Source organism: Drosophila sulfurigaster, chromosome 3 (assembly GCF_023558435.1).
Source record: "Drosophila sulfurigaster albostrigata strain 15112-1811.04 chromosome 3, ASM2355843v2, whole genome shotgun sequence".
Taxonomy (NCBI): Eukaryota; Metazoa; Arthropoda; class Insecta; order Diptera; family Drosophilidae; genus Drosophila; species Drosophila sulfurigaster.
The window spans coordinates 9,443,737-9,460,424 of NC_084883.1; the positions used below are offsets into that span (position 1 = coordinate 9,443,737).

The following is a 16,688-nucleotide window of genomic DNA, read 5'->3' on the forward strand; positions in this document are numbered from 1 at the left end:
ACGACTTTTGAGTATCATGTTAACTCTCTTCGCGGCCTAATTGTAACCTCATTAGGTGCTCATCGCTAGGCGTCGCGGTTCTCTCGTGTTTTGTTTAACGTCTAATCGAATTTACAGATGATTAAATTGTTTCAGCTGGTAATGAATGCGCTTTTGTCTAATGTCTGCAAGCTGCAGGCTGGAGAATGGAGAATGAAGCAATTTTCGTCAGCTCTCGTTCTTTGAGAACCCTTCAATCATCTTTGTTTCATGATTTATTCAACAAGGCATTTAAATGCTTTTTGCTCTGTCCTTCTGCGAGAACGATTTAATGGTGTTTTTGCTACAAGTAAGAATAGAAGGAATATGTCATTAATTTACACCGTTCTCAAAAACAGTGGCTATGTGGTCACACATAATTAATGCTCTTATCGCTTTAAGCGAAGAAATTGTAAATTTCTAGCATTTCTGATAGAATATTTAATGGCGAAATTGAAGGAATTTGTGAACAAGCGGTAAAATTATAAAAATAAAATTTTATTTTCTTAAATCATTTTTCTCGGACATTGCCTTAGGTATTTCCCTGGACTCTTGTACCATATCAGCTCATTCTAAGCCTAAAGGAACTCACAAGTTACCCAACAATTCAAATCCAGCGTACCTAAAGCAATACCAAAATTATGTTAACTACAATGTTATGCCTTTCGGGAACACTGGAAACGGAATAAACACGAACAAGATTCACTCAAAAAATACAGCTCAGCTTAACTTTGAGCGATTTGTAGTGAGTGTAAATAGGACTTTTGTAGCCTAGCAACCAATAAATGCAAACAGCTTTGGCCCTTATTACAAAACGAAAGCATATACATATTTGAAGGCGCATATTGTAAGCTCATATTTAAATACTGGGCACACTGTTAGGAAGCTTTTAGTTCAGCCTTAAACCCCCGCAAAATAGAGTAGTTTTAATTTTCTGAAGTTAGATGTTTTCTTTTATATAAATATTGTTATTCGTTAAGGTTAGTTATTAATTTAATTTAATATTTTAACTAACATGCATTCGAGTATTTATTTACACTTGATTTTGAATTTGGATTTATCTTGCGCCATATTTGAAAAGTGATGCCAGATCATCATTAAAGAATCTTGTGATAGTATTTTTCTATATTACAAGAAATAAATACCAGAAAATAAACCAAACGAAATACTCGATAAGAAAAAGTAGTAAATTTGATTTAAAATAAAAATTAAATAAATTAAAATGTAGTTATGTTTCAAAAATTATTTCTTTATTTTTAGTGATCGGAGATTGCCACAAATTATAAATGCGTACTCTACACGCAATATTTATAGCTACTCGATAATTTTCTGTTATCGAATATTCTGATCATAATAGAAGAATCTATTGAACAGTTGTTTGAGAGGGATTAATGATGAACAATTTAAATGAAAAATGTAATGTTTAAATGTTCCCCATGAAATTTTATTACAACACACAACTACACAACGCGCTCAAATGTTTTAAAAGAGGTTTTTAATTCCTTTCACCGTCATCAAATACTCAAGCTAGTCTCTTACTTGATCTTTTTATAAATGGCGGTTAAAATTAGCCTTCTCATAGATTTTCCAACCCGGCCTTATTGCGCAATCAAGTTATGTACATTTTATAGTGTACAAATTTCAAAATCCTATATATTTTTTGAGCTGTGCGTTATAATTCAGTCAGTCAGTCATTAAGCCAGGACAAACACTTTATATATTATATAATATATATGTAGATTAGTATATTTATCAGAATATATTTCTTTTGACTGCAGCTTCTTCACATGCACATAAATACATACATACATATGGTCATAAATAAATACATATGTATATTATTGTTTTTGCATAATCCTGAATATTTTGTATTAGGCACCAGAGTTTGAGAGTTTCTCTTTTACTGAGTTGGATATAGAATTGCATTACATCTGCTTCATTTTCCATTTTTTCGTTTTTTGTATAACATTTATTTAGTTTAGAACAGTTAACTTGTATTTCACAGTTTATAAAAATATGTATCATACGTATGTATGTATCTAATCAAATTTAAACATTCATAAAAAATTTGGCAATGACTTTAAAATTAAAAATGTTACAAATTAAAAAATTGAATGCAAACAGTAATTGTTTGTGCGCAATTGTTACAAGTACAGTAAGTATTACCTAGCAATATTGTAAACTTTTCCAAAAAGTACCACAACTACACGTACATAGTTTACATACATGCATACATATGTCCCGATTATATACACATAAAGACATGCATATATCAGAGAAACAAGATTTATCATTTATCGCTTATCGCTTGACTTAAGGTAAATAGATCGAAATGTTGTTGTTGATACGACGATAACACGCTCAACACACACACATATATTGTATATTGTATATGTATCTGGTATATGGTATATGGCATATGTAGGTATGGGTATATACACATATTAACTATTTGCGTGGATGGAACAGCAACGGTGTTTATTCGATGACCATGATCAGATCATCACCCTCCAGTTTCATGCCCTTTGTGATCTCAAGTTTCTTGACAACTCCCGAAATTGGCGACTGCACGACCATTTCCATCTTCATCGCTGAAAGCACAACCAACGGATGTCCCTTCTCGACCTTGTCGCCAACATTAACACGAATATCGATGACATCTCCTGGCATCGGGGCTCCCACCTCGCTCTTCAATGTCTTGTTAGCCTTGGGGTGCACACGAATTTCCTGTGAAAGATAGATTATTGTTAGTAACTGGGAATAATAAATAATCTAATGTCTAGTTTACCTTCATGGCTTCCTTGTCGGGAATGTGAACAGAGCGAAGCTGGCCGTTCAACTCGAAGAATACCTCGCGGTTGCCATTCGCTTTGAGATCGGCAGCCATGGCCAAAGCCTTCATGCTCAATGTCTTGCCACGCTCCAATGTGACCTCGAACTCTTCACCCACCTTGGGTCCCGAAAGGAAGATGCGTGTGTCGAGCTTGTCCACAGGACCATATTGTTCGCGGTAGTGCAAGTACTCGTTGGTAACTTGGGGATACAAAGCGGCCGAGACGACATCACGGTCAGTGATGTTGCTGTGAGATTCCTTGAGTTCAGCCTTCAGCTTATCAAAGTCCAATGGCTCCATCTTTGCACCTGGACGTCCCTCAATGCGTGGCATATCCTTGAGCACACGGGAACGCAATGGTTCGGGGAAGCCGCCGTAGGGAATGCCAATGTAACCTTGCAGATACTCAAGCACCGACTTGGGGAATGACAACTCCTCAGCGCGCTCCAGCACCTGATCGCTGGTCAGATGATTCTGCACCATGAACTGTGCCAAATCGCCAACAACTTTCGAGGATGGCGTAACCTTAATAATATCGCCCAGCAGGAAGTTGGCCTCACGATAAGCCTTCTTAACATCCTCGAAGAAGTCGCCAAGACCCAGCGAGAATGCCTGGAACTGCAGATTGGTGTACTGGCCACCAGGAATCTCATTCAAGTACACATCAGCGTTGCCCGATCGCATCGTCGTGGTGCACTCGAAGGGTCCGTAGAGTGTGCGGGTCTGTTCCCAATATGCCGAGTATTCGGACACATCATTCAAGCTCAGCTGTGTGTCCAGGGGTGTGCCCTGCAACGAGGCGACCACAGCACCCATGCTTGGCTGCGAAGTCATGCCCGACATGGAGTCCACGGCTACGTCGACAACATCTGCGCCAGCCTGCGCACAAGCCAACATGGAAGCAACTCCAGCGCCTGAGGTGTCGTGAGTGTGCACATGAATGGGCAAGTCGGGATGCTTGTCACGAATGGCGGTGATCAAAAGCCTGACAATAATAGTCAATGTTAATAAAACCTACTAGATCCTCCTCATCAATCAATCATTACCTAGCAGATTCAGGTTTCAGCAGACCAGCCATATCCTTGATGCACAGCACATGAGTGCCAGCTTTGACGAGCTCATCGGCCAAGTTTGTGTAGTACTTCAGGTCATACTTGGTACGCTTGGGATCGCTCACATCGCCAGTGTACGAGATAGCAGCCTCGACAACACCTCCCGCCTTGCCTGCAGCTTCCATGCCGATGATCAGGTTGGGCAAGTAGTTCAGGGAGTCAAAGACGCGGAAGATATCCATGCCAGTTTGCACCTACAAATGTGAATTCTTTAACTCAAATAAGTTCGCTTTAAGTCGGTCATTTACTCACGGCCAGTTCGCAGAATTTGTAGACAACGTTGTCTGGGTAGCTGGTGTAGCCAACGGCATTGGCACCGCGCAGCAACATTTGGAATGGAATGTTGGGAATGCGCTTACGCATCTCCTCCAGACGCTCCCAAGGACACTCGTGCAGGAAACGCAGCGCCACATCAAATGTGGCACCTCCCCAATTCTCCAGCGAGTACAGATTGTTGAACTTATGCGCCACATACGGAGAGATCTTGAGGAGATCGTGGGTGCGCACACGTGTCGCCAGCAGCGATTGATGGGCATCGCGGAATGTGGTGTCCATGAGCATGAGGTTCTTCCTGGAGCGCACTTCCTTGGCGAAGGCTTCAGGTCCTTGCTGCACAATGATGTCACGCAGACCCTGTGGTGGTGCTGTCACTATACGGAATCAAGCAAAGTCTTATCTTAAATCAATGTAACACACATAGGCGAGAAGTACATTTAATATCGGATTATTGACAAGCATACAACATTCAGTTAGTTCAGTTTGATGGCCCAACACATTTACAAGCCCAAATACCCGAACGAAACAACGCGTTAGCCCCAAGCACAGAATTACAACATTTATTTAAAAGTTAAATATATTATATTTATTAAGCAGTGACGAAAAATGTAAAATGGAAGTCATGATTTAATTGTTTTTTCAAAACAATATTAAATGAATCTGTTTGTGTTAATTGGGTTTTTGCTGTTTTTTTTTACCGAATTGCGTAGATTAGATTATGTTGAAGATTTTTATTTTTCATTGCTCAGATTTTTATACTCTGTTCCCGTTCAATACGTGAAAGTAGAGTATATTGGGTAAACAGCTTAAGCAAATACATATAAATTATTGACCACCAAAATATAATATAAAAATGTGAACTCGCCATGTCCATGAGTCTGAGAGAATATAATGTTCATTGCGCAGATCATTTTTTATTTAAGTTTTACGAGAGTTTATGTTCATTTCAATGTATTTAAAAATTTAGAAATATTTTTTTTAGTGAACACAAAACTAGAAATTACCAATTTGTATTCCGATTTAGAGGCCGATGGAACAGACCATTGTATATTCGAGACCATTACTAAAACGATTTTGTTTTAGCTTTACTTTCCCTTCTAAAATATTACCTCTCTTCATCCTACGTTATATAATGTAATTAGTTTGTGTTAATAATGTATCGCGGTTAGTTTCAATTGGGTTGGTTAGACAATGACAATAGTTTTCCAATAACATTATATGTGAAGGGATTGGGTTTGGTAATTTTGGAAATGGAATTGAATAGCGAATAATACTGGGATCGAAACAAACCTGACCTTATTTATTACGCCCACTTTCAATTAGGGTCTAAATTACAAATGTATTTCTATTTACATGTGAAAGTGACGGGATATTTATACGTACATTCTCAAAAGAGACTTGCAACTTAAACGTACCTTTCGCCTCTCCACTCTTCTCACGCTCTAACGCTTCCGGAGACAGGTCTTCATTTTCATTTACATGAGAATCATGACAGCATTTCATTTATGAGCATGACGGAGGAGGTATTTTCGATATTTGTGTGTGTATTATGTTTATTTGTGGTTTTAAAAGCGATTGCATTTGGTATTTGAGTCAATAGCAAATGTTAGAAACAATAAAGTAAATAGAAAAGTAAAACATCAAGTAATGTATATTAAAACATAGCAAACAAAGATAAAACAGCGTCTCTCGGCACGCCGAGTTTTAAATACACTTGCAAAACAGTTGTATATATATAGAACAATTCAAAATTTCAACAGATAGTTTAAGTACAATTTAGCACAGAGTTTTATAAATATCATTAGAATATAGTTGAGGGTTGGCTATAAATATTAATTTGCAAATGTATTGTAAATGTTTCCCAGTTAAAAGTTTTCTCTTGCAGTCTTGAAATCCCAAGATTTCTAGTTGAGGGTTATTCAAATCTTAGTTTTGCCATTGAATTATGTAATCTCAAATTTGAGTAACCCCACAACTTGTAAAGTTTGTCCAAAGTGCTTAGTGCATAGTGAGTTTACATAGAAAAGACAATGTAACTTTCCACATGTTTTGAAGACCCCAAACATTCAGAAATAAAGAATTGAATGTTGACCCCATCAAGGTCAAAGCTGTAAGGAACAGTTGAGTAAAGCAACAACCATTTTTTTTTTTGGTAGCAACAAGTACAAGCGTGGATCCGAATAGAAGCAACATGCCTTAAACCTGAGTTCAATTAAAGCCTACTTACCCAATGGCACTGTGGGAACATGAGGAGTAACCTCGGCAGGCTTCAGGCTGGTCGCAAGAGGAGTCTGAGGTCCATTTACCAGCACTTCTCCGAGGTAGTTCAACAGTTTCTGGGCACGATTCTGAGTGGTTGAGAATTTAAAGAGCTGCGGATGCTCGTCGATGAAGTAAGTGTCCAACACGCCGTGCAGGAACTTCTGGTTCTCCAGCACGTTAAGCAGGAAGGGGATATTGGTCTTGACACCACGGATACGGAACTCGCGCAGAGCACGATTCATCTTGGAAGCGGAACTCTGCAGATCGCTGGCGTGCGAAATTACCTTAACCAACAGGGAGTCGTAGTAGGGTGAAATGATGGCACCCGCATATGTGGAGGCGCTGTCCAGACGGATACCCATGCCCTCGCCGGAGCGGAAGACCTCGAGGCGACCGGTGTTGGGCTGGAAGTCATTGGCAGGATCTTCGGTGGTAACACGGCACTGGATGGCATAGCCTCGAGGTAAGATCTTCTCCTGAGCGAGTCCCAGTTCATTGAGGGTCATGCCTTCGGCAATGCGGATTTGCGACTGCACCAGATCGATGCCCGTGATCTCCTCGGTGACAGTGTGCTCCACCTGCAGACGAGCATTCACTTCGATGAAGTAAAAGTTGCCAGACTCATCACACAAGAACTCCACAGTGCCGGCGTTCTCGTAGCCCACGTGCCGGGCCAGCCTGACAGCTGCCTCCGTCATCTTGTCTCTGATCTCAATGGGCAGTCGGGGAGCTGGGGCAATCTCGACAACCTTTTGGTGACGACGTTGCACGGAGCAATCGCGCTCATACAGATGCACCACATTGCCGGCCTTATCGCCCAGCAGTTGGACTTCAATGTGACGTGGACGCTCGATGAACTTCTCAATGAACATGGCACCATTGCCAAAGGCTGCCTTGGCCTCTGAGCTGGCACGCTGGAAGCTCTCCTCCACCTCCTCCATTTTGCGCACCACACGCATGCCACGGCCGCCTCCGCCGTAGGCAGCCTTGAAGATCACTGGCAGACCGTGCTTCTGGCAGAAGGCCAATGCTTCCTCCTTGGTTGTGACGGGACCGTCTGTGCCCGGAACAATGGGCACGCCGGCTTCGATGGCAGCGATACGGGCCGCGACTTTGTCGCCCATGTTCTGCACCACTTTGGGAGAGGGGCCAATGAATCGAAGACCGGCATCGATAACAGCCTGAGCGAAATCGCTGCGCTCAGAGAGGAAACCGTAACCTGGATGCACAGCATCAATATCATTCTCCTTGCACACACGAATAATCTCTGGAATGTTGAGGTAAGCCTCCACGGGAGGAAGACCCTTGCCGACCATGTAGGACTCATCGGCCTTCTGGCGATGCATGTGCATTTTATCCTGCTCGGAGTAAACGGCCACCGACTTGATGCCCAGCTCCGTGCAAGCGCGGAAAACACGAATGGCAATCTCGCCACGGTTGGCAACCAGCACCGATCGAATGGGTTTGTATTCCACCTGTCGAAGTCAAATAATATTAATTAGAGGAAGAGCTTGTCAAGAGCTTGTTCTAGACTCACCTGTGTGGAGTAGGCATTCTTGTTGATGAAGAAGAGCCTCACGCGTGGCGTTGCCTTGCGCAAGGTCCTGAATGCGGCTTGGGACTGTGGCAGGAACATTGTGGCTGCGCTTCAATTACTGCTGTAAGGAGAAAAAACAATATATTAACGATAAGGATGCGATCAAGACATTATCAATTTGCTTTGTGAATAATTTTTAATTTTACACATAACTTTGAAATTTAGTAACTTAACAAGAAGGTTCCTATTGACTATTCCGATTGTTAATGCAAGAATACAAATACGTAATGTGTTTACAGTTCCCTAAGTGCGACCATTCTCCATGAATACAATTTTTGTATCCGTTTACGTCTAATGAACGTATACATTCTAGTATATCAGATTAACCTATGTATTTATGTATATTTATAAAGCTTACACTAGTAAGCTTGCAACAAAATAAATTGAATACAGTAAATTGTGGAATTATTGCATAATTTATAAGGCATATGATTTCGTTCTCTTAGTCGCTAAACATCTGTCAAATATTTTATGATCATTGTCAAATATGCCTATCCTCTCAGCAGAAAAATAAACCCACAAATATTTGCATTTTAATTACATATTGCAAGCGATTGCACAATAATTTGTTGAAAATATAATTGTAGATTATTGGAATTCGCAAAAATGCCTTAATTGAAAACCTACAGTTATAAATCTAGAGAATATAATTTGATTTTACCTTCTGCATAATTTTATAAGAGTGCGGCAATAAAAAAAGCGACAAAAATCTTTTTTATAAAGCATCACATCGTGTTTGCGTCTTAATGCTTGTCACGTGTGTGGAATTTATTTATATAAAGATGTTCATTATATATATGTCATGTGTCTATACTAAATGAGGTCGAAAATGCCGCATGCAAAGCGCGGAAATTTTATAATACCTCTCAATAGACAAATCTTGAATGTGTATTTGTGTGTGAATGAAAAGGAGTCGGCAACGTCACGACATTAAAATAAACTAAACGACTCGGCGCACCCGAGGGCACAAAACGATCTCTACGTCACGATGATATGGGAAGAAAGTGCATGCGTGATGCGAGTGATCGCAATGCTCTCGGCGCTCTGATCGCAATCTAACCCTAGTGCATACTTCCGACTGAGGAACTTCCGATCACTATTCGAGTACAAATTCTATATTTTTAACTACAAATAATAAAAACTTAGTTGCTAATTATGTTAATATACGACATTTTTATTATAATATTTTTTTTTATATGTGGGAAACTTTTTTTTGTTCAATTGTGATAGTATATAAAGACATAAAAAGTATTGAATTGTGTTTCAATTTCAAAAAATCTCTAAAGATTAAAATCAAGCTAAATGCTAAAATGCTGACCTTAAAATTTGTACAATAATATTTTTATTATTTTTTCATTGCAGATTAATGAAGACGTTTATAATAGTGACCACGGAATTATTATAAACAAATTTAATTCTTATAAATTAATGATTTAAGTTTTTTTCACTAACAAATTAATTCATTATGTAATTAACTTTACGAAACATAGAATACAAACAATCAGCATTTTAATTTACATTATTTTTAAAAGTTTATAGTTTGTTTTACTTTAATCATTAAGCCTAACATTTACTTCTTTGTGCTCCAATGAATGGAATAAACGTTACATGACACGCCCACAATCTAAGGACATTAAATAATAACAAACAATATAATATACGATCAACATAATAGATTTAAAAGCAGACATACATATGTCGACTAAGGTCAACAATGCGAATGAGTTTATATATTTAATCGTGAGGTGTTAATAAACTAGTTTATCTGCTCATTATCTGTTTCTGTTTTTATCTCTCTGTCTATCTGGCAGTTGATATGCCTGCACACACACACACACACGAACACACATATTTATTAATATATTATATGTGCAATAATACATGTGTTAACACTTGTACAAGATTATTCACTTCTGTGCGATATTATTGCTGTTTCCCGTATCAATATCAATAGGGGGCAACTTCCAACTGGTCGATGCCCGAATCTTTAAATCCGAAAATACATTGTACTATTATTTACCCTTAACAAACATAGCTGCGTCTGTGAGGCTGCTAAATGTTGAATAAACTTAGGGTTTACAAAAAATATTCTTTATGAACGTATAAAAAAGAGTTATACGAAAAGCTATTTAAAGTCAATTAACAAAAATTGACACTGTTGTCATTAGTATGTTTTATGATGAACTTGATTCGAAATTATGTTTGTATGCCCGAGAAAGATAATGCGTAGATAAATTACGCACATAAAAGAAGATTATGAAAAATGCCGCATAATATAGTGATGCTTATAAAGTTCTTTTATGTTTAAGCAAAGTTGTATTATCTTACAAAAATACGTCATTCTCAAAAAAAAAATAAAAGTTAACGATTTACAACGTATCGATTACTTAATATAAGTCGAGCAGAACACAAACGATGACGTGATTAATAAAAAACAATTTGCAATAACAAAGCACAAAACATATGTACAGACGGTACAAATAATAATATTTGTTCAAATGCATTGTACCCATATTTGTCTCATTATAATTGCATACAGGTTAAGTACATTAAGATTCGGATTTTTGTATTTTTAAATCATTGCCATCGAAATAATTAGTATAAAATACTCGACGAACAAAACACGTAAGATCGCTTTTACATTCATTAAACGTTATACTATATATGCGCATCAAGATTGCAATATGCGTGTTTGTGTATTTGATCGCCACATATATTTTCATTCAACTAATTTTATATCCACCATAAATCAATGCTTTTATCTCGAACAATTCAGAGTGCTATACAAATGGAATACGATCGACGAAATACCCTGTGATAAGGCTTGATTGAATTTGCAAGCAAACACACTGCTTGCATATGCAGTAAGGGGTTCATCAAGCAGTTTAGATTACGCAACGGCTGTCAACTGCTTGTTGCTTCTTATCAATTTAAAAACATTAAACCAGTCGAGAGTGAGTAATCGAATCTTTAAATCTAATTTTCTTTAAATTGAAAATCTTTTCAGTTGTCAGTCACATTTTCTATTTGGTCGGACATCCGCTTGACAAGTAAAAAAGTAGCAGGGAGGGAATCTGCCAGTCGACTACGGTCGACTATTGCAATAAAAAGCGCCCATAAAGCAATAGAAATACATGTCAATTACACGACACTATCCTGCCATCATAGTCTGGGGTGGGTCGCCCTGTGACACGGAGAACAGACACACCCTATGGTTATCGTTCTTGTGGTCCTATATTCGCCTTGAAGCAGAAGGTGCCTGCAATTAAATGAAGAGCTTTCTCCTTTGTTTACAATACACACACACATACACACCGATATAGTTGCTTGTAAGTGAATGTGCATGTTGTTGACCATGTCAATAGAATGCCCAAATGCTCATGTATGTATGTGTGTACATATTTGCGTGCCTGCCGCAATGACCGATTATGTAATGATAATACGAACACATTATTGCAATAATAAGACGACGACGGCCGCTTTAGAATGTAGACACAGCGTACTCGGTCGAGTGATTTGGCGATTACGCTGCTTGCTTTGCTTATTGAGTGCCGCTCACTTTTACTGTGCACGCACACATCCACAGTTAGTAGCATATATGTATACACTCACATACATATACATCTATAAACGATCTTGAGCACACGTTGTTAAGGTCAAAGACGTTTCAGACATGTGTGTGTGTGTATGAAAGCCAGCCACGCCTTCTCTGGACTGCTTGCTGATAATCCATAAATATGATCAAGTGACAAAATATTCATAGAACATGCAAACGTATGTTGCCTGTAGGAGTAAGCGGGAAGGAAGACTATCATCATCACACTTGAGACCACGCAATGCTTCCCATTGTCGTTACACGCTTACACACACGCACACCTAGCATACATGTGTGTGTATGTGTGAAAGTACTAATTTATTTTACTTCAACTGATTGATTGGCATCTGGAATGTTATGTCAATCAAATCAAATCAAATATGTTAATTAAACTGTGCAAAATTCACAAATAATACTAAACATTTTCTATGTTCTATTTTTTCGCTAGTTTCTGCGTGTAGTTTTTTCCGATTTGCGCAAACATACAAACCAGACACAAGCACACACACACGCATACGCATACACATATGTATGTATAATTAAAAGAGTGTGCGTAAATGTGTTTGGCAAGCACGTTTTGGGTGACAGCGAAACCATAAGAAGGTCACTAATATAGGGCACATTGAAGTGGACCCGAAACAGCAGCAAGATTTCCACAAAAAATATGTAGACTAAATAGCAAAATAAACACATAATCAAATGCTGTATATATTTTACATAGTGTACATATGCATGTATGTATGTGGGCTTGTCTAGCTTGCAGCGTTTCTCTTATCTCACGTGAATAAGCAATGTCCAATGTACAAGCACACTCTTACATTCTTACACATATGTACATAGTATGTACATACATATGTCAGTCCGGCTGTTTTTTATTTAGAAGTTTATAGATCCGGCAATAAGTGTATATACATTATGTATGTATACGCAACTGTATAAATCACTATGTAAGGACAGCTGTTCCTTGTTATAATCCTTTTGAGCCCGTAGAAAATACTTTTTTTTTTATTGAAATCTCTAACGCTCAAAATAAGACGAAAGACAATTGTAAGTTAGCGTGCGCACACACACTCTTACATACATATGTATACTATGTATGTATTACCGCACGAATGTTAAGTAAATTAGCGTGATTTTCAAATCATAGAACTTTTTACGATTTTATAAAAAAAACAACAACACATGCAATTTAAAAATTACTGTCTAGAATTAGCGATTTGTTCATATAATTTACATACGTACATATAAAAGTATATGCGTGTGTTTTTTTGGTTGTATTGCTTCGCTGAGGTTCTGTTTTAGGAAGGTAGAACACCTCGGTACGATTACGTTGACTTCACTTCACTTCACAACTGTCTCTGCTTTCTGAATATATTGTGCTGCTACCCCGGGAGCTCGAACTCTACGTACGGCTAGCACCAAAGCTGAACATCCAACTGACGGACGTCGTCTAAAAAAACTTGAAACTTTTGCCAGCATTGGCACTGCCTCTGCCTCTGCCTCCGTCGCTGCTGCTGCCTCATCCACTGGCGGTGGCTGTTTCACATTCACAGTCTCTCCGCTTTGACTAGCTCTCAGTTTTGCTCTCTCTTGCTCTCTCTGGCACTGCTGCTTCAGCCGGCTCTCGTAGCTTCCATGTGTGTGCGTACATGTGGCCGGCCAACAAGCAGAATAACAACAAAAACAAAACCTGCACTTTGTCCTAAAGACGAATATTTGTGTCATGTCTGTTGCGAGACACGAGTCGCGAGAGAGCACCAGAAAGCAGCCGGCTGAGCGAAGAGAGTGTGCTAACATAACCCCAAGAAAGTTTGTAAAAGAGAGAAAAACAGCTGTTCACAAGCCCCCTAATCTAGTGGTGCCCAAACGTATAAACACACCTCCCCACACACATTGCACACTATGCACACACATTCATACATGTGAAAATATTCCTTTACGCGTGTGTTTGTCTAATATGCAAAGTAGTGTGCAAAGCACGCAAATCGTTAGTATGTATGTTTGTATGTCAACTATCAAGATACTTTAAAAGGGCATACATAATTTTATATGTATCCGTGTTGTTTGGGCCTCTGAAAACAATTGCAAGCTGCGCCTTAAAGGGCAATTATCTTATTTTTTATAGAGATGCAACCAACAAACGTTCAGGAATTTGACAGGTAATCAAAACAATTTCCCTTCTTTCGCCATGTAAATATATATAGACATACTGTCATATAAACACGCTCTATAAGGCTCGTACTCGAGATAAGCAAGCGTCTGGTAATAATTAATTAAAGAAAAATCTCGACACATCTCCGAGTGTCTGTATGTGTTGGTCGTTGTATATGTATAGTATATATCAGGCCCAATCGAAAGCCCCGCTGATAGAGACGATAATAGAGTCGGTTAGCTGCCATTATCGTCGTCGCTTTGCCGAAGGTCGCCGAGACATTCGTTCGTTCGTTGAATTAGTAGCCGAATCTGGTTCGGAACCATCGACGATGACTATGCCCAAATGTCATACGATTTTATATAGTGGCCAGACAGGGCAGGTTGTTAAACAACAATCCCACCACAATAAACCAGGCCGGCTAACGAAGCACGCGCACAAGTCCCGAAAAATCTGGCAGAGGCGACAGCCAGACTAGAATTTTGACTACGCTACGAGGTCTTATCAAAGAGCTTGCCCTATGTATACCCCATGAGGAAACTTGAACTAAATAGTAGATTTATGTAGTAATATTTACTATCCTTCACCCTTAGAGTGAAATAATAAGATTATACGTATTGATTTTTCAATAACATGCATTACATTTCAGAAACTTCAATATATGAACATACTTAAAAAAAAGTCACTCCATCTTTCTCTCACTCTCTCTCGTTTCCTCTTACCTCGTTTACTCTTTATAGTCGCTCTCCTAAAGAGAGTCTCTTTTTCAAATGCAACGATGAGATCATAAGTAACGATTTTTCATAATCTTAAAAAATAATTACAAAATAAAATAATACTTCTAAATAAAAAAATACTAAATTAGATACGCATTATATTTTAAATTCCGATTCTTGCAAAACTAAAATGTAGGGCATCGCTGCTACCTTGAATCCCTGGCATTAATTTTTGATTCATATATTCGGTAGCAGCAACATATCAGTATATCAGTATAACAACGGAGGCCGCAAATCGCACAGCACGTGTCATCGTTCGGGGAGTGGGACATTCCACCAGACGACGTCGAGCATTTGTTATTTATTAGATAATATTTGATTTTAATTCAGCTTCGTCTACGATTTCACATACATTCTTATCTAAATTTGAACATTAACTTATCTTCGCGTATATGGAGCGAGTGCACTAGAAGAACTTAAGCTGGTCGGGGTCTCAATTGGGTTATATTGAATGGAATGTTCCTACCCCAATCTTCTTACACTTATAAACATTTCAAATCACCCTAAAGTTATATTCAATGTTGTAAACAATATTGAGGCATATATTATCATCATTTAACATAATTTCATAATTCAATGAACAATATCAATAATTGAACATAACTAGATTACAAAATCGGTTCCTCCTTTAGCACAACTGGTTCCCCGTCCAACTTTCGTATAGTCGGCAGACGCTTGATGCACTCAGCCCTCCAGGTGGGCTCATCCAGACCCTCTGACAATGGATTTCCAACTACCACTAAATCTTCAAGCGATTCAATTTCGGCCAAGCGGTTGAACTCGGACCAATCCTTAATTAAATTATTGCTGATGTAGAGAACTTTCAGGCATTTGAGACCGGTCATGCCTTTAAGTTTCTCAATCAGATTATAGCTTAGCCACAGCTCCTCCAGAGTATCAGCGACAGCTTCCTAAAATGTTAAGTGTAATCAATATGCTAAGACATTAGAAGTTTAAATATTTACCAATCCCGATATCTGCTTTATATAATTACGCGATAATGACAAAACTTTTAAGCACTTCATGCCCGATAAGCCGAAGATTTTTTCAATCATATTCGTCGACATGCTGATTCTCCTAAAATCCAATATAATATTGCTATAATGTTCAATGAGGTAAGAAAGTACCATGACACTTACTCGCAGTTGACCAACGTTCCTAGGGTATTATCCATTTTCTCGATGGGTGGCCATTGAAATTGCAAATCAATATCTTTGGCATTGACCGAATTCTGCTGTTCCCGATCCTCCCAGCGTTTGAGTGCTTCCTTGATTGTTGTTGCTTTAGACATTATTTTCCAACTGACTCAAACGTATTCTGAATTTACTCACCAAAGTTTATTTCGCTAAAAAAATGTCGTTGTCCTTAGCAACCAGTTTATTTTCTATATTGTTTATATGGTGAAAAAGGTATAATATATATGCTATATACATACATATGTCCTTACTATTAAATCTAGAAATGTTTTTAAAATTCCTCCAACTTCACAGTTTTCAGCTGAATATACATACATTAAGTTCTCGATTAAAACCCAATTTGGAAAGTGCGGGTATTACAGACATCGCGACGTGCCTCTCATCATGATGGGAGGGCAAAATCCCCCAACAAGGCCGCAGAGGCCATTGAGCTGGCCGGCAAGTGAAACAGGTTATTGAGCACTTTCAAAGCCCAAAAAACCAAAATATTTATAAAAAGCTAACGGCTTAGTGACCTTCTAACTTTAAAGTGAGAATCGCAATTTGCAAATACTTATACATACATATACATGCATATGCCAACGGATAAGACATTTTGGTCTAATTTAAATGGAAATTAGCATTGGAAATGCTTTCTATGGATTAACTTTAAAGCATTCCCCATTTGAATACTTTGATAATTTAGTTTTATCATGGTTTCAATTAAATTTCTGCAGGTAACTCACATGAATATGATAAAACAAAAACAAAATTACAATCTTCAAATTTTAAAAATAGTTCGCTTTTATTTATCTATTAATTAAACAGGTGCAAATTATCATGATTCTTAATAAATTTGGTCTCTACTCGATTTTGAGTGCTCATGTTAATT

The 16,688-nt window shown here is 38.3% G+C and overlaps 2 protein-coding genes across 5 annotated transcripts; both read right to left on the reverse strand.

The window, feature by feature from the left end:
* Window positions 1-1,738: 1,738 nt before the first annotated feature.
* LOC133840731 (pyruvate carboxylase, mitochondrial-like) lies at window positions 1,739-13,139 on the reverse strand. Of its 3 annotated transcripts, none has more exons than XM_062272757.1 (8): window positions 12,936-13,139; window positions 8,039-8,156; window positions 6,467-7,976; window positions 5,655-5,702; window positions 4,216-4,613; window positions 3,898-4,157; window positions 2,807-3,836; window positions 1,739-2,745 (listed from the first exon to the last, which is right to left on the reverse strand). In XM_062272757.1, exons 2-8 carry the CDS (start codon window positions 8,135-8,137, stop codon window positions 2,497-2,499), a joined length of 3,594 nt encoding a protein of 1,197 aa, XP_062128741.1. In that variant the 5' UTR covers window positions 8,138-8,156; window positions 12,936-13,139; the 3' UTR covers window positions 1,739-2,496. The 3 variants fall into 3 exon arrangements, with proteins under 3 accessions (XP_062128741.1, XP_062128740.1, XP_062128742.1); XM_062272756.1 differs by having other exon boundaries at window positions 8,039-8,159; XM_062272758.1 differs by lacking the exon at window positions 5,655-5,702 and having other exon boundaries at window positions 8,039-8,159.
* Window positions 13,140-15,140: 2,001 nt separating this feature from the next.
* Window positions 15,141-16,020, reverse strand: LOC133844052 (dynein axonemal light chain 1). 2 transcript variants are annotated; one of them, XM_062277879.1, is made up of 4 exons: window positions 15,953-16,020; window positions 15,761-15,888; window positions 15,587-15,698; window positions 15,141-15,532 (listed from the first exon to the last, which is right to left on the reverse strand). In XM_062277879.1, exons 2-4 carry the CDS (start codon window positions 15,793-15,795, stop codon window positions 15,230-15,232), a joined length of 450 nt encoding a protein of 149 aa, XP_062133863.1. In that variant the 5' UTR covers window positions 15,796-15,888; window positions 15,953-16,020; the 3' UTR covers window positions 15,141-15,229. The 2 variants fall into 2 exon arrangements, with proteins under 2 accessions (XP_062133863.1, XP_062133862.1); XM_062277878.1 differs by lacking the exon at window positions 15,953-16,020 and having other exon boundaries at window positions 15,761-15,937.
* Between the last annotated feature and the right edge of the window lie 668 nt (window positions 16,021-16,688).